Source organism: Ailuropoda melanoleuca, chromosome 17 (assembly GCF_002007445.2).
Source record: "Ailuropoda melanoleuca isolate Jingjing chromosome 17, ASM200744v2, whole genome shotgun sequence".
Taxonomy (NCBI): Eukaryota; Metazoa; Chordata; class Mammalia; order Carnivora; family Ursidae; genus Ailuropoda; species Ailuropoda melanoleuca.
In genome coordinates this window covers 3,128,653-3,146,140 of record NC_048234.1, presented here as the reverse complement: position 1 = coordinate 3,146,140, position 17,488 = coordinate 3,128,653, and the positions used below count along the sequence as shown (strand labels likewise).

At 52.4% G+C, this 17,488-nt stretch overlaps 1 protein-coding gene across 3 annotated transcripts in view; it reads left to right on the top strand.

The window, feature by feature from the left end:
* The window catches only part of MYH10 (myosin heavy chain 10), a 123,089-nt gene that overhangs the window by 62,039 nt on the left and 43,562 nt on the right, over window positions 1-17,488 (top strand). For 2 of the 3 annotated variants that reach the window (XM_019801732.2, XM_034646660.1), the window contains 8 exons: window positions 597-740; window positions 1,017-1,112; window positions 1,831-1,949; window positions 2,569-2,721; window positions 6,405-6,578; window positions 9,195-9,368; window positions 9,605-9,719; window positions 13,773-13,835. In XM_019801732.2, coding sequence (XP_019657291.1) covers window positions 597-740; window positions 1,017-1,112; window positions 1,831-1,949; window positions 2,569-2,721; window positions 6,405-6,578; window positions 9,195-9,368; window positions 9,605-9,719; window positions 13,773-13,835 — 1,038 coding nt within the window. The remainder of the gene's footprint in view (window positions 1-596; window positions 741-1,016; window positions 1,113-1,830; window positions 1,950-2,568; window positions 2,722-6,404; window positions 6,579-9,194; window positions 9,369-9,604; window positions 9,720-13,772; window positions 13,836-17,488) is intronic. The other variant, XM_002921147.4, reaches the window with a different exon arrangement.

The following is a 17,488-nucleotide window of genomic DNA, read 5'->3' as shown; positions in this document are numbered from 1 at the left end:
TAATCGATGGGGGCGGCTATTAGAGTAGCCCGTCGTAAATACTGGTTGAGCATTCCTCACAAATGCAAACCTACCGCCGAACAGACTGGCTCGGAGAAAGGGTTTCAGGGCGTTGGCTGGGCTGGTAGTTGTACCTTCCACGTCCAGTCTTTGTGTTCCCGTCCTCGTCATACTGATCCCATGATGTCTGCTCTCAACTGCTTTGCCAAGATAGGATTCCCGGCTCTAGGGCTTAAAAACTTTCCCTCAAAAGATGGCTAAAATATTTAAATCTGAAAACAGTAAGGCTGAGTAACCTGGAAAATGTATATCCATCATTTCCCGGCTACTGATTTCATGCAGCCAGTAAACCACTGTCCCCAAAACTCCAGTTGCAATGTTTGCAGCCGACCCCCTCGTTTTCCCTCACTGATGCGGATGATGGAAAACTAGGTGTGGTTTTGAAATGCATCGGTGAAGAAAGGAAAAGTATGGCAGGAAGCATGTGTGTTGGGGAGGACGCGAGCCACCGCTCCCCTGCGATCAGCCCTGGGCGCCCGTGGGCGGGCTTTGTCCACGGGGGACGTCACACTGTATCCCGTTCTCTTTTCTTCCAGCGGATTTGCTCCTCGAAGGGTTTAATAACTACAGGTTCCTCTCCAATGGCTATATCCCCATCCCGGGACAGCAAGACAAAGATAACTTCCAGGAGACCATGGAGGCAATGCACATCATGGGCTTCTCTCACGAGGAGATTCTGTGTATGTGGGGCTTTCCCTGCAGCTCTGCTGCTCGCTTAGCTAAGACTTATGCACTGGGATGGGGGTGGGGGGGAACGTAAAGGAACGTGAGCCAGAAAATGACCAAGCAAATCATGGGAACTGCCCCTGGTCATACGGATTCCCGGGACCCGTGTTACCGAAAAGTTCTGTGTAGCTGATTTTTAGCACAAAATAAATGAGGATATGTCTCTGCTACATCTTGAGGCAGTAATTTTGTGTGTTTTTTTTTTTTTTCCTTTTTACGTCCATATAAAGCAATGCTTAAAGTAGTGTCTTCAGTGCTACAGTTCGGAAATATTTCTTTCAAAAAGGAGCGAAATACAGATCAAGCGTCCATGCCAGAAAATACAGGTACACGGACCAGTGCAGGTTTTATATGTGTTGTTGTGTTGCTGTGGTGGTGCTGTGTTATGCGATCTGTCATGCTGTTCTCCAAGCGCGTGGTGCAGTGTGCGTGGAATAGGGCTCCTGAAGCTTTCCTCGGAGCTGTCTGGAGTAGAGTGGCTGCCCTGCGAGCCTGTGTTGGGGCCAAGTCCTTGAGTGAGGGACAAGCCGGGGGGCGGTGAACACTCTGCCCCAGCGCTGGGGGGTGCTGGGAACTGGGGGATGAGCCGGGGTGTTTGTGGAGACCCTGCCCCAGCGCTGGGGGATGTTGGTAATTGGGGCCAGGAGGGCAAACCCCACAGAGACCACGTGGCTCATCTGAACGGGGCTCTAGGTACAGGTTTTAGGCAGTTGTTCCCTTGCTGGTATTATAGGCCCCATGTTGCCAAATACTGTTGATATGTTTCAAGGAAATCTAGATTTTAATATGAAATCATCAGCTCTGAAATGTGAAGCACGGACGTAAGCCTCCTCCTGGGCATCAGACTCCAGGGCTGACGTTAAACTGCCCAGTGAGGATCTGCTGCCTGGCTCGAGTTCTCTGAGAACGAGCAGCATTTACTTGAAAGGGTGAAAACCTGAAACTTGTCCTTCTTGAAGACCTACTGTTTCTCGATAAGGTCTCTTACTGCCTGTGCCGTGGCCAGATCACACTCTAGTACTTAGGGGACTTTTCACGCTCTAGTTGCACAGAAACTCTGCCATCTCCTTGGGATGAACGTGATGGAGTTCACTCGGGCCATCCTCACGCCCCGGATCAAGGTCGGCCGAGACTACGTGCAGAAAGCCCAGACCAAGGAGCAGGTGAGTTCGCGTTGTTAGTACATCGGTTTGAATGACAAACCGTCGTCCCGAGACCTTTGCTTGGCACGTGACAAACATTAATAGAGGCTCCTTATAACAGGTGTTTCTTGGTGCCATGTATTGTTCTGCTCTTGTATCGTTTTCGCTTTCTCAGAAAAATTTTAAAGGTGACTGTTTAAAAAATGTGAAATGTCACCTTCGGGTTTCCCCAGGTAAAGAGGTCACCTAGGAGGTCAAAGCTGTCTACCTCAGAAGCCCACCCGCAGTGGGGCACGCTGCTCGCTGGTCCCTGTGGGGGTGGCCCGGCACCAAGACTGTAGCAGTCAGAGCCACCCATTTTGTGGCAGACTCCTTTCGGACGTGCCGACATGCTGCGCAGAGGCCCAGAGGCGTAGTGAGGGCTTTATTTTTCCTGGGCATCTCCACCTTTCCCCGAAACCAGTTATTACCAGTTTAGATTTAGTTGTACTAACACCCTCTGACTCTGTACGGAAGAGAGACAAGGTTAAGTAGCAGGTGCTCTTTTAGGTTCTGGGAGCACAATTAACTCCAGGTAACACCTAGTGATGCTTTGTTGAGATCGTTTCCAGAATAAAAGGTTGATATCGTCTAAATATAGGCAGATTTTGCAGTAGAGGCGTTGGCAAAAGCCACATACGAGCGGCTCTTTCGTTGGCTCGTTCATCGGATCAACAAGGCTCTGGATAGGACCAAGCGTCAGGGAGCATCTTTCATCGGAATCCTGGATATTGCTGGATTTGAAATATTTGAGGTATGTGTCTCTGTCTCTCTGTCTCTCTCATTCTTTCCTCCCCTCCCCCTGCTCTCCTACTTATTATTCTTTGAATCAGTACTGATGCTGGCTCCCTGTGTACCAGGTGCAGTCCCAGGCACAAGGGCCGTAATGGCAGATAAGCAGGTGCAGTCCCCGCCTTTCTAGCAGAGTCCAACAGGGGTGCTGTGAGGAAGAACTGGTGGGGGGCAGCTTTAGAAGGGGAGTCACAGGAGGGGTCTCTGCAGCACTAACAGGTGAGCATCCAGGAGAAGCCCCCAGCCCCAGTAGGTTTTCCCAGCATGATGAGAGCAAGCCCAGTGGTCTTATACGGGAGAGAATTTGTCAGGCATTAGAAACTGCTAGAAAGCCAGTGTGGCTAAGACTCCGCTGCCAGAAGGGAGAGGAGTAGCAGACACGGATGGGGAACTGGGGAGTGGTGGTGCTCTGTGTCCCGAAGATCCGGCCGCAGCATCTGATGATGATTTCCGTGTATCTTACCGTCACTCTGACTGGATTTGTCCACACATGCTGCATCTGTCCCTCACAGGTGTGTAGACACATGTCTGTCATGGTTTTGCAAGAAAGACGATACATGTTTTGATCTCCTAAAAACATGTGTCTTTGATGGACCGACCGTAGGGTCGGGCAGAAATCCTAAATTACACGCTCTTGAGATCAGTGTTACCCCCTTGGCCACGACTGGATGACGAACTGCCTTGCTGTAAAAGGAACTGCTGTAAAATGCTCCATCTCTCCTTACGAGATCTGAACTGTCAGTGCTCCAAGCAGTCTTATCCACTGAGCTGCCACCGTGAGAGACTGAGCTAATATATTACTGATTTGTAAAAACTTGAAAAATCATGGAAGGTGGTGGCTACGTGTCACAACCTCTACACAAACAGCCGGGAGAAACAAAAGAAAAGATCCCCCATTCCAACTGCAACAACAACGTGAGATTCCGAAGAATCAGTTTAAGAAGAAACAGGCATGATTTAGTTGAACCCCCTCCCCTGCCAGTGCTACCGTGAGAAACAAAAGAACAGACGGGAAAACATACCTTGTTCTTGGATGGGGAAAATCCCACATCACCCACATCGTATAAAGGCGTGAATCTTCCCCACATTATCTGTAAATGGAACGTATGTGGTCAAAACCTGTGGATGGGAATTTTAAGGGGTGGGGGGAGGACGAGGCAATCTTCCTCTAAAACTAACTTGAAAACTGAATTAATGAAAAATAATAGTAAAATTCTGGAAAATGAAAAGGACGTTAAAAAGACGTGAAACGTGATAAAGCTATAGGACTTGAAGTATGGTTCTGACCTATGAATATACAGACAGTAGAAAAATATAGAAAGCTAAGAATACAGGATTGTTTAGCAAGCGTTATTTGTCTTGGGGGAAAGAACTTAGGAAAAAGCCTACATGTCCACCATTAGGAAATTGGTTTGCGGAATTACAGCATCTCCAGACAGTGGAGTACCGCGCACCCGTTATAAGGGAGGTGGCTTGATTTACTCCTATGGAAAGACGTCAAGATGCGTTGTTTATTTATTTATTTATTTATTTTAAGATTTTATTTATTTGGTAGACAGCCAGTGAGAAAGGGAATACAAGCCGGGGGAGTAGGAGAGGAAGAAGCAGGCTCCCAGCAGAGGAGCCTGATGTGGGGCTCGATCCCATAAATGCCGGGATCACGCCCTGAGCCGAAGCCAGACGCTTAACGACTGCGTCACCCAGGAGCCCCAAGATGCATTTAAAAAAAAAAAAAAGGTCAAGGTAACACACACACACACATCTGAGCGCACAGACCCTCTGGAAGGGTCACAAGAAACAGGCGACTGTGGCTGACCACATTTGTGAGCAAGTGACATGCAACTTCGCAGCACAGCTCTTTGTCCGTTTGTCCATGTGTGTTCTGCATCACCATTGTCATAATGGGTGATATAAAAATACAGTTGGTAGCTTCAGTCTGGAAAAGAAGTAGAAATCTCATTTTTTTTTTTTTAAGATTTTATTTGATACAGTGAGTGAGAGCGAGCACAAATGGGGAGCAGTAGAGGGAGAGGGAGAAGCAGGCTCTCCGCTGAGCAGGGAGCCCGATGCGGGGCTCGATCCCAGGACACTGAGATCAGGACCTGAGCTGAAGGAAGACGCTTTCACCGACTAAGCCACCCAGGTGCCCCGAAAGCTCCTTTTTTACAGGATGCCACGCCACCAAGGTGCCCAGGCTAAATAGAACAGTAAGATCTCCTTATCCTAAGGCAAAACAAGATGCATTTACCTAAACGTGAATAAGCACCATGGGACAGGCCTCCGTCTGCAAATACTGATGCTGTTTGCTGGAAATCGGTGCCGAGCAAGGCAGACACGGCCCCTGCCCTCCAAGCACGACCTCATTCTGAAATAGAAAACCCGGGGCGGAAGAGGATTGGAATGGCTTTTTCAGACTATAAATCTGTTCCTCGGAGATGGATTAGGCATTCCCTAATTGAAGATCCCTTTTTCTAATGAAAGAGGTTATTCGTGGGCACCTGCTACTCGTCAACAGCATGGAGGCAGGAACAAAGGTTGAGAACTTCTAATATGTAAGGTGATTGCTTGTAAAAGTTAGGCCCTTCCACCCCTCTACCCCTCCACCCTTCCACCCCTCCACCCCTCCAGCCCTCCAGCCCTCCACCCTTCCACCCGTCCAGCCCTCCACCCTTCCACCCCTCCAGCCCTCCACCCCATCAGCAGCCTAGGAGAGAAGTGGGCAGAGATGACAGGAGGCGGCGGCAGTGTCTGTAACACGGGGAAGGGTGACACATGAGCACGGTTTCTGCTGAAGTGTCATGAGCACGTGAGGCTGAATCGGGAGACACTGCACACACTGCTCTGTGGTCACCCTCTGTCACCGCCCAGCATGGAACTGCTAGGGGAAGGGAATGTGTGGAGAGGCAGCCTGGAGCCTCCCACGTACGGAGGGGTCGTGTCGGGCCTGACTGGGACCTCAACGACCCTCTGAAGCCAAGAGGACTTTTCTTTTCTTTTTTTTTTTTTAAAGACTTTATTTATTTATTTGACAGAGATAGAGACAGCCAGCGAGTGAGGGAGCACAAGCAGGGGGAGTGGGAGAGGAAGAAGCAGGCTCATAGCAGAGGAGCCTGATGTGGGGCTCGATCCCAGAACGCCGGGATCACGCCCTGAGCTGAAGGCAGACGCTTAACCGCTGTGCCACCCAGGCACCCCCCAAGAGGACTTTTCTGAAGCTGCCCCGGAGTCGGTGGCTGAGGACGAGGGGGGACAGGAGCCCATCTACGGGGTCCCCCCTTCACAGCTGAGGGGGGCATGCCCCAATGGCCTCTTGGTTTTCCCTCATTTTCCCTCTTCCTTCCTCGCTGCTTCCTTCACTTGTGTCCGTGAACCGTTGAGCAGAACAGAGGGGTTGTGTGTGTAGATGACGCACCGAGTTGAGGATTTTCAGTTTTCCTCCTCGGAGCGTGTCGCTGAAGTCACCCGGCCTGGGCCGCGGGGGACAGACGTGGGGACTGACCGAGGGCGCTGGGCTCCGTCACCCTGGTCACGCGGGGTCGGTGCTGTTGCTGGCCCCTAGCGGAGTCGTGTCGGTTCCTAGAAGGTGACTGACGGGTCCTGTCTTCCCCCCCCTCCCCCCCCCGCATGTTTGGGACCCGGCCGCAGCTGAACTCCTTCGAGCAGCTGTGCATCAACTACACCAACGAGAAGCTGCAGCAGCTCTTCAACCACACCATGTTCATCCTGGAGCAGGAGGAGTACCAGCGCGAGGGCATCGAGTGGAGCTTCATCGACTTCGGCCTCGACCTGCAGCCCTGCATCGACCTCATCGAGAGACCTGTAAGCCGCCTGCCTGCGCGGGCGGCGCTTCCCGTCCTCTCTGGCACTTACCCCCCCAGTAGGCTCCGCGCCCGTCGTGGGGCTCGAACTCACCACCGTGAGGTTAAGAGTCGCTTCCTCCACCAACAGAGCCAGCTCCCCTCCCCCGGCCTAATTAGTCTTAAGACAATTTTCTAACATAAATGATGTAGGAATGTGATACTTTAATAAAATAAGTATTTAAAAAGCAATCAGCCAGGCGGGCAGGCCCTCCCTCAGCCCTCTCGTGTGAGCCTGCTGCTCGAAGACCACCGTCCGAGGCACTCTCCCCAGGCCCCCCTCCCGCACAGGGGCCGCCGTGCTCAGCTGGGAGCAGGACACGGCATCCAGACACACTTGTCACATAACTAAAGCTCATCCTCGTGAGCATTGAGCTGTTCTTATTTTGGCAGCGTTTTTTTTCTAATTTGAAGTTTCAGGGGTTTTTTGGGCATGTGTTTTTGTTTTTGTTTTTTTATGTATTTGAGAGAGAGCACAAGCACGGGGAACAGCAGAGGGAGAGGGAGCAGCAGACTCCCCACTGAGCAGGGAGCCCGATGCGGGGCTCAGTCCGAGGACTCCAGGATCATGACCTGAGCCGAAGGCAGACGCTTCACCAACTGAGCCCCCCCAGGTGCCCTGGGCAGATGTATTTTTTACAGCACTCTTAGCAAGCATCGGACGTTCTTTCCCTTTTGGTTTAGCATTAATGCAGAAATACATGCGATTGGGGCGTCTGGGGGGCTAAGTCAGTGAAGCATCTGCCTTCGGCTTAGGTCATGATCCTGGGATTGCATCCCACATTGGGTTCCCTGCTCAGCGGGGAGCCTGCTTCTCCCTCTCTCTCTTTTTCTCTCAAATAAGTAAAAACTTAAAAAGAAATACCCAGGACCACGTAGAACTCATTCACTTCAGATCCCAAGCAAATATTCATGACTTGGCTGTACTCGCTGGTGGTCAGGAAGGGAAGCCCAGCGGGCTCTTACAGAACCCTCCTCCCGCCGCCCGTGCTCCCTCTAGCCTCCGATGGAAACCGTCTCCCAGACTTCAGCTCTGTAGAAATCCCCAGTGGAAGGAGAAGTGATAACACAGAGCTTGACATTGAAGGATTGAGTAGCAAGAGTAAAAAGACCGAACTGGGGACATCCGTAATCACGCCGTCTCCGAGCCATGTAGAAAAGATTAAATTGCATTCGGGATCCTATTTCGGAACTTAGGGATAGTTTCATTGAAAGGGATTAAATTGTAAGAATTACGCTGGAAAGATGGATGTGCCCTCATTAACGTTAATACGGATCTTCAGTCGGGCGAGTTACCTGCCTCCCTAACCTTGGATTCAAGAGCGCCTGATCCTACCCGCCTTTGATTTTCGCTCTTTGAGCTGCTCTGAGTCCTGTGGGTTCTTGTAGGCGGAGGAGCGGTAGACCAGCCCCCCAGGGGCTCATCGCAGGACCCCCCCAGCTTCTGCCTGCGGGCGTTCTGTGTGGCCACCAATGGTCACGCAGCTCCTGGGCGCTTTAAGCAGTATTTGTACAGAGCCGGCTCTTTCCCAGTGGATGTAAAGGGCCACGTGAGTTAAAACCACCGATTTCATAGGTGTTCCCTGGAGTCACTGCCCTGAGTCTTGTCTCACAGACTCGCCGTACCTGCAGGTACCCGTGAGGGTTGACCCAGACGCAGCGACCTAGGGCTTCACAATTTAAGTGTTTATGTTGCTTCCATGCACCTTCCACTTGCCTCCGAAAGGGAAGCCCATGCACGGGCTTTGTGCTCTTTCTGTGTTGAGCCATAACTCGCGTGCCCTACGATCCAGTCTCACGGGATGAGCTCAGTGGTTCCAGCGTGCTCTCAAAGTCTGCTCCCTGCTCACACGTTCTCATCGTCCCAGAGAGACATCAGGTTCTCCCCAGGCCCCCGCTGCACTAATCCACTTTCTCTCGCGCTTTCTGCGCCTTTCTGCACTGACTTAGCCGAGTGAAATAACAGCCTTGCAAGGGTTGGCTGAAGTAAATCCATACGATAATTGATATATTGTTACCCCACCTTTTATATTCTCTGCCGTGTTCTGGTTCTGGTGTTGTGCCAAGCATGAAGGGACACGTTTTATTTCATCATCCCTTAAACAGGAACAGAAATCAGTTAGGATGTGAGGTGTCGGAAGCGTCCATCTAGTTCGTTTTGTTCTGGTTCCTTTAATTTTTAAAGATTTGCCTTTCGAGCCACCCCCCTCCCCAGTTGTTCTGGTAGAGGTTTTAGGGTCCTTTCCCCAGCCAGGCCCTGAATGGAAGTGTCCCGCTTCGTGCCTCCACCTCCCGGCTTTGCTAGGGTCTCTCAGTGGCTGCTTTTGGGGGTGTCCACGGGGAATGAGTTCACTTATGGTTTATAGGTTTGTCCGTTTCCCAGAATAAGCACCTTGGTCAGCAGCTCCAGACCTCCGCCTGCACTCTGGGTCTGGTCCGTTAACTGCTGCCCTGGAAGCTTGGTTTCCAGAGATCTTTGTAAAGCTCTTAATCATTTCAGAAGTTAAACCACCTGGCGCGGCGGACAAGCGCAACCCGGGGGCGCCACTTGTCCATTCTCACTGGCTCTCGTTACCAGGCGAACCCACCCGGCGTGCTGGCCCTTTTGGATGAAGAGTGCTGGTTCCCGAAGGCCACAGACAAAACCTTTGTGGAGAAACTGGTTCAGGAGCAAGGCTCTCACTCCAAGTTTCAGAAGCCCCGGCAGCTGAAGGACAAAGCAGACTTCTGCATTATACATTACGCGGGCAAGGTAAGGGCCGAGCGGCTGCTACCCAGACTTGGAAATCCTGCTGCGTTCCGTGACGCCGCTAACAAACGTGCGGAGACGTGTGCGTGAGCCCTCTGTGTCGTGCACGTGCGTGTTGCGTGGCCCGAGGCTGCCTGTTCGTCCGGTGGTGCTGCAGACGTCCTGGGGGAAAGGCTGAACGTGTTCCCTGTGTTTGTGTGTGTTTCTGTGTCTCCCCTGTGTGGCCCGCCATGGGCCAGGTGGACTACAAGGCCGACGAGTGGCTGATGAAGAACATGGACCCCCTGAACGACAACGTGGCCACCCTCCTGCACCAGTCCTCGGACAGATTCGTGGCAGAGCTTTGGAAGGACGGTAAGGATGTGATCATGTTTGCTTGACGCTCAGCCCGAAGCTTTTCCAGTTAAGACTTCTATACAGTTCGTCTACGATCTGTAGATCTGTGTGCATAGATTTTACTGTAAAACTCGCTCTCCCTAGAGCAGGGCTGCCGCTAGACTGAAGTTACCCACACTGGTACCCGTCCCTGGGTAACAGGGCATCTGCCTTCTTGGTCAGATGCTGTGGGAGGTGTGGAACATTCTAGGGCCCAGTTGGGCTGTAATCCAGGGCTACTGGACACAAGACTGGAGAAGCCCTGCACGTGCTCTCTGTTGCACGTCTGCTCCAGGGGCGGCCCTCCATGCACACACACAAAGCAGCTGCTGAATAAATTCGAGAACCCTGCCTAGAGATCAGTTTTTCTTTCCATCAGTCCCCATAGTTGTTTTATTTCTGTGAGCCTCAGGTACAGGGTTTGGCTGTTTGGTCATAGACGAGAAGGTTGTAGTAGGATCAAAAAATCAATATCCGTGAGTCTGTGCGCAGTGGGAGCCGGCGTCTTCCAGAGCTTGGCGCTCGCTGCTGCGTCACCCCGGTCCTGTCCCCGCTCTTTGCGTGGCCTCAGGCCACGCAGGCCCTGGATCTGTCCCTGCCTTGACCCCAGGCCAGGCCTCTTCAGGAACCTGGCTCACTTCTACTTTTTCTGCAGCATCTGCAGACCTTGTGACCTAGCCATCTTCTCAGAGGTAGAAAGAAGCCCACGATGCAAAAAAGAGAGGGTTAGGGCTGTGGAGGCAGAAGGACAGAGCAGAATGAACGCTGAGCACGTGAGGAGGGCAAAGGGCTGCTGAGTCAAGAGCGGTCACGCGCATCTGCTGGAGTGCATGTGGGAGGCCTGCGGGGGGGTGGTGGCTCGGCACACGGGGGTCCTGGGAGAGATGGTCCGCCTGAGACCCTAAAAGGAGGGACTTGGGGGAAGGTTAAGTAATCTTTGTGCTTTTGGATGAGGGTCTCTGACCAGATGCCGCATTTCCTCTGTCAGCACGATGACCCGGGCAGTCGAGGGGGCTGCCTGAGCCTTGGGGAGAGCAGTGGGAGCCTAGCGTGGAGCTGGTGGCAGCTGGACAGATGAGGGCCCCCCAGCCCCGTCACTAGGAAGCCGTAGCACGGGGACATGAGACGCTGGAACCAGAGTGGACAGAACCACTCCGAGTGCCTGTTGTCGGAGGGCACACAGTGCCAGGAAGGCCAGCGCTGCTCAGCACTGGTGAGGGGAACACACAAGGGACAGGTCCCCTCAGCTGCGACGCTGCCGGGTGCCATGCCACTCGTGGAGCCCTGGGCCCTCCCCTCTTCCTGGCCCTCTCATCAGACCTCTGAGCACAGGAAGGAGAGAGATGCGCACAAACTGTTGAGTGCAGGCAGCAGCCGTGGCGAGTGCCTCACGGGTGGTACAGAACGAGCATTTAGAGACGTGTGTTAGAGGAAGGGTGTCCCTCTTGCCCGGGGTGCTGAGGCAGCTGGTCATGGAGTTGGAGGCAGTTGCCCTGGTCCTTGAAGGATAATGGTCTGTTGAGTCTCGAAGGCTGGTGTTTACTGAGCACGTCCTGGGTGCTGGGCGGGTGCCCGGCGCGGACTTGTGAGTGCACGTGGCCTGAGGGGGAGCAGGTGGACACGAACGAGCTGCTGCAGAGGTGGGAGCGTTTTCTGAAGCAAAGATGGTTGGGAGGAGGGACCGAGCTGGCAGGATGAGCGAACCCAGTGTGGAGGCGGGGAGCCCAATGCAGGGGGTCCCTCCAGGACAGGCCACGGAGACGCCCGCCGCCGGTCACACTCCAGCGGGTGTGTGAGCTGGGCCCGTGCCCCGGGCGGAGGGTAAGGACAGGATGCGGTCTTTGGGCTGGATCGGGGCTCAGGGTGGGGAGCCAAGTGCCAGGTGGCTGAGGAGGCGGCAGTGGGTGTGGAAGGAACGCCCATGGAGCAGGGGACAGATGAAGCCGGCTCTTTACTGCCGAAGCCTCAAAAACTGACTCTGTCTTCATTGTGAATGAAAGGAGAAGCAGGTATTGGGGAAAAAAAACAACCATATTGCAAAAGGGATTAGGTCCTGGACTAACATACTAGTTCTGATATGTTGAACCACTTTTGACTCATTTTTTAATTTCTTAACCAAAAACGATGCTGTGGGAAACCCATGACCCATTCACACAAGACGATCTTTCCATGGCCTTGCCATGGTCATGATGTGTGGCGGTCCATCCGGGGATGATGCGGGACATGCCCCTGCCGCCCCCCCCAGAGCTGGCAGTCCAGCGGGAGACTCAGAACACACACAGATGCCTCTGTCTTGGCCCCCGGCTTCCTTCCTGGGCTCCCTCCTTCCATCCTTCTCCTTTGCCTCTGCGCCTCGCCGGCCCCAGGCTGGGGGGAGCCTGTGGCAGTGGTGGGTCGGCAGCGTTAGGAGGGTGAGATGTGGCGGGCACGGGCCGCAGGGGTCCACGCACACTGCGTAGCCCAGGTGAGGTGTCTGACAGGTAGGACCACGTCTGGAGCGTCCTTATCTGCCTTTCTGAGCTTTCTGTATCCTCAGAGACGTTACTGACTTGTTTACAGAAACAACTTAGTCCATGGCTCTGAACTTAGTCCATGCCTCTGAACTTAGTCCATGGCTCGGACCCCGCACAGTAGCATTTGCACAGGCCTGGACTTTCAGAGCTAGCCGCTGGGGAGCCAGTGTGTCAGAAGAGGCTAATAGCAGTCCTGTCTGCCCCCAGGGTGATTTGGCCACACTAGCGTCTGCTCTGGAAAAGTCCCATGTGTTTGCTGCCCTGATACAGCCACTGCGAGCAGAAGTCCTGTCGCCCATCGGCTTAGGTGATCAGTTCCTTCATCTGATTGACAGGACTGTGAAGAAGGGGGACCATCAGGGCTTAGGGCAATCTGTTGGGTTTTAAGGACTGCATGTTTCATACGGAGAGTCAGCGGCAGGTGCAGAGCGTGGTGAGGGTTCTAGGGTGGAAAATTCTCCACTGCTCAGTCTGGATGTAGCCATCTCTTGGAATAAGGGGAGCTTATCTGCAGGAAAAGAAAATAGCCCTGGAAAAACATCTTCTTTTTCTCGTTTTGTAGCCACAGCAATGCAGAAGCAGAAAATGACAAGTTGACCAGGAAAGTAGGGTGTGTGAATAAAATTTGCCTGTGAAGGCACAGTCCCCAGGGTAGAAAACATTTTGTGTTAAAATAGACTTTCAGGGTTTTCACGGGGTTTTCTCGAGGCCGAACCAGGAACATTGAAATTTTTGGTGGCAGCCCTGCCCTAGAGATCCATAGTGTCCTACTTCCTGCTAGACGATGTTCTGGGATTTCTCTGCCAGCTGCACAGACTCCTTGCTACTTCTTGGGACTTACATACGGTGGGGGGGGGGGGGGGGGGGGAAGAGCTAACAATTGCATTTTCATGTAAATGTGCTTCCTTGGGTATGTTCCTGGGTAACAGTATGGTCAACAAGTGTCACCTTATGATTTAAAGTTGTCTTAACATTTTGCTACAACGGAACTTGAATTTTATTTTCCTTAATAGTAGTTACCTATCTGTTACTAATTCTATTGGAACTAAATTATATTGCCACAATCTGGATTGGAAGCCCAAGTAGACAGCAGTGTGAATTTCGGACAGTAAAAACCACTAATGTGCACACTCACCAGAGTGTTCGAACTTACACAGTCTCCTCCTCATGTGCTAATGGCGAGATAATTTTATGAAGGACAACTCCGAGAGTACGCTCGTACTCGTAAATGTCCCCCTGCGTTTTCAGGGGGGTGGTCATGTGGCGTGGATACGAAGCGATGCTCACACTCGCTGTGGGGAGGGGCTCCTTCGATTCAGCGTAAGTTTATTTTACAAAGAACCGTGCCCGAATATGCATGTTCTCTGCGCAGCAATGTTGCTCGGGTTCTGCCCCGGACTAGCTACGGTTGCAGCCCGATTTCAAAACTGACTTGTGATGTCAAATGTCTCTCACACTAACTGAAGTGTTTGTGTATTTGCTCTTCTGTCCTCCTGTTTTTGCTGTTTCTCTGCTTTAGAGATTCAGAATATTCAGAGAGCATCTTTCTATGACAGTGTTTCTGGTCTTCATGAGCCACCAGGTGAATGTATGAAGCCTGTAGGTCTTCCAAACAGAAGGGTGTTAAGCCCCCAGGAAGAACTCGTGGGGGGCTGGCAGGGTGGCCGGGAGGGCAGGGTAGGCTGGGGTGGGGGCCGGGTCCTGGGTTTCTGTTTTTGTTTTGCTCATAGACCTGCATGAACCTTTCATTTCATGCTCACTTTTATTATCCTTCAAGGCAAGTGTTTGAGTGCATAAACAAGTGAATTGCTACCGCGTACACATTGCTTCTTCTCTTACGCACGCACAGCACTGCATATTTAAAAGGTATGTCACCGCCTTTTCCAATAGTGCCGTTTCGATACACAGGCCTCGAAGGGAATGCTGGGAATGGATGTGCGAAAGAAGGTCTCCTTTGTCTCTGGGTCACCTTTACATTTTGCCAAGGAATTCCAGAGAGGGATGGTTTCTTTCTTTAAATCATGAACATTAAGTCAAGAACAGATAATTCCATGTCTCTCTCACGTGTTGGTCTCATCGTTGTACCTTTTGTTTGGAGCTTAGGTGCATCTCGAGCTTTTTCTTGGAACATGAGATCGTGAGATGATCCACAAGGCTCGATGGTGCGAGTTTGAGACTCACAGCTCAGTGCTAGTTGAATTTGTACCCTGAACCTGAAATTTTGTACTCAGTCATGTGAGCGTTGTGGTTTAAAGCCTTCGCCCTGTTTTTAAATACAGGCTCCGCACGGCTAGAGGCCCCCCCAAAAAGCCTGACGTAAAAAAAAAAAAGTGCCAGCTTCGTAATCACGTAGTGAAATTGTCAGGGCGTGACACTCAGAGATAGTCATATTCATCTTACAAAATGTCCTCTCTGATTTTTGGAACACGTTAATGTTTGAGCTAAATCCATCCCGAGAGTTTCTTGTGAATAAATTAGAGGGGCACGCCCGTCGTAACCCGAGTCCCTGCCCTCAGTTCTGGTCCTAATCCTGGGCGGGAGCGCTGGGGGCTGGGATGCAGGCAGGATTATGCCGAAGGGGGGCCCATGAGCTGGAATAAACGCTGCCCAGAAGAGGCCAGAGGAAGAACTTCTGGTAGTCCCCCGTGGCCCTGGGGAGTCCTGCCTGGGTCGAGGACGTGGGAGAGGGACAGAGAAGCAGGAGGGAGTTCTAAGCGAAGGGGCTGCCAGAGACGTGTGCTTTGTTAAAAGGTTAGCACTGGCTCTTTTGGACTTTCTCCCAAAATAGAGTGCCCTCTTTAAACTAATCCCCCGTAACTTCTGAATGATTTCTTCAAAGTGTTCCAGACGGAGCTCTTGGAGAGCAGGGACAGTGCTGGTTTGGCTCACCGTCATTTCCCCGCACCTGGCACAAAGTTGGCATACCATAAGGAAGTTGAGTCAGGGACCCGAAGGGTGGGCATTGCACAGCCAGTTCTCACATGCAGCAGCTTTGTCCGTCACTCCCACGGTGGCCCTCCCCTCCCCCACAGCACAGGCGCTGTTTCCCGGGGTAGCGTGATCCTCACGGCGCGGGGAGCAGGTGCGTTTCTGCTCCAACGGCACGTACGAGCCACTCCTGCATGACGTCATTCAGGCCAGCAGCCAGCTCAGTCACCTCACCTTGCTGGAGGTGTCCTCTGGTTGAGTTATTTGGCTGAATCAAGTGTCTGGGCTCCATCTGTCCTCCTTAGAAGGTCTTCTATCCGCCATGGCTAAATCTGGTCTTGGAAGTCAGGTGTCGTCTTTCTACACCAAAATGTCTTCCTCCCCAATGTGTGTTTATGAATTCCACCCCAGGGAGGGGTAGCTGGCGTTAAATGAAAACATGGGGCTTTAGTATTTCCAGTGAATCCTCAGAAAACAACGGACGAAGGGGTTTCTAGTTGTCCAGACTGTGATCCAGTTGTCTTTGATGCGCTAAGAACGTAGCGCACATTTCTCTGAACGCAAGGACACGGAGCTTGCGCGACCCTGTGCTTCTAAGCACCGGTGGAGTCTTAGGGAAGGAGCAAGGAGAATGCAGGCTCGGAGGAGAAAGGTGAGAGGCGGCAGTAGAGACCGGATTTCAGAAGCATCAAAGGACAAGTGTGTGCAAGAGGAAGGAGCAGAATTCCCAGAGGTGGGATAGGGCGGTCATACAAGCTTCTGCTATAAACCAAAGGTCTGTTTTCTTCCAAATCTGCTTTGAAAGCGCAGACCTTCTGAGCTTAAACCAGCAATGAGCCAGCGAAGAGGGATTATAACCTCAACATTGTAGGCAATGTGTTTGGACTACCAGGGCATGGGATGGCAGGGGCTGTGTCTGCACCACAGGGCGGCTGTGTGTCATTGGTCGTGACCCCACCTCAGCACCTGCCATGTCCTTCCGAACCTCCACGAGTGCCAGGTGGCCGCTGACAGCTCTGGATGGCTGGGCTGCACCAGAGAAAGCGTGAGAAGTGCACGGAGCAAGGTTCAGCTGTTGCTAGAGGACCCCCCTCCTGCCAACCCCTCTCCTTTCCAGTCTTCCATAGAAGCAGCCCTGAACGCGGGAGCCCAGTTCACTTGGATGGACTCACCCAGGAGACGCTGGCCGGCACTGCGGGAGGGCCTCGCGTCTGTCACGGGCTCCTGGGGGTCTCCTGTCATCTCTGATAGCCACCGAATGCCTCCCTTCCTTCTTGTTGTAATTCAGGGGGAAGCGTCCCCCTTAGTCATGCTTCCAACCGAGATGATGATGATCTGGCTTCAGAAACGCTGACCTGGTCCTTCTGGGTCCAGGAAGTCATTGAAGGAGGTTCCACTTAAAATCGAGTAGCATGACTGCTAAGATGGCAATCGTTTAATCTTGGAAGTTCTGCCCATCGGTCATGATCTCTGTGGGTCGGGCCTGACCCGGTTTGTGTGCGGAGTTAAGCTGTGGGTGGAGGTTTTGTGGTGCGTGGAGGATTTTTTTGGTGTGGTGCAGAATACTCTGGTCCTGGTTGTGTTTGTTTGTTTGTTTTAATCTTGAGTCTTAACAAGAGGTGGAAGCTCCTGGAGGAGCAGCTTTCGGGTTTTACAACGTGTGTGCCTGAGGTCACGTGGGGACAGGGACACTTTGCTCCTAGGGTTATGTGAGCGTCACACGTCGGGCTGTGAGCCTGCCTCTGGCTGGAGCTGTGTGGCTGCTGCCCTGAATATGAAAAACGAAATCTGTGACTGTCTGCGTTCTTGGCGGTGAGTTAACACAAGCCCCCCGTACTCTTCGTGCACCAGGGCTAAGCAGAGGGGCAGGTGTGCTGTACGGGAACTAAGTACACGGGACCCATCACCGCGAGAGAGCAAGAGCAGTTGTGTGGGGGGAGCTGCAGGAAGGACGGGGCTTCCCATCTGCCCAAACTGCCCCTCCCTCGCCAGGGGTGGGAAAGGACAGGCAAGGGACGGCAAGGAGGAAAAACTCCAGGTCAGATGAACAGCAGTGTATGGGCGGAGGAGGACACTTAGAATCACATGCTCCCTGTCAACCTGTGGACTTGCTTGGATTTTTCAAAAAATTTCCAGGTACTCCAGAACAATTACCAGATTGGTTCCACCGCCCAGGAAAGGAACCAGCATACACGTGTTATTACTACATAATGGGGACATATGGGCATTCGTAGCACTTACATATTTCTTTCCGAGTCTGTACTTACCTATTAGTGACAATTTATCGTATGTTAGAGTGGAATTGTC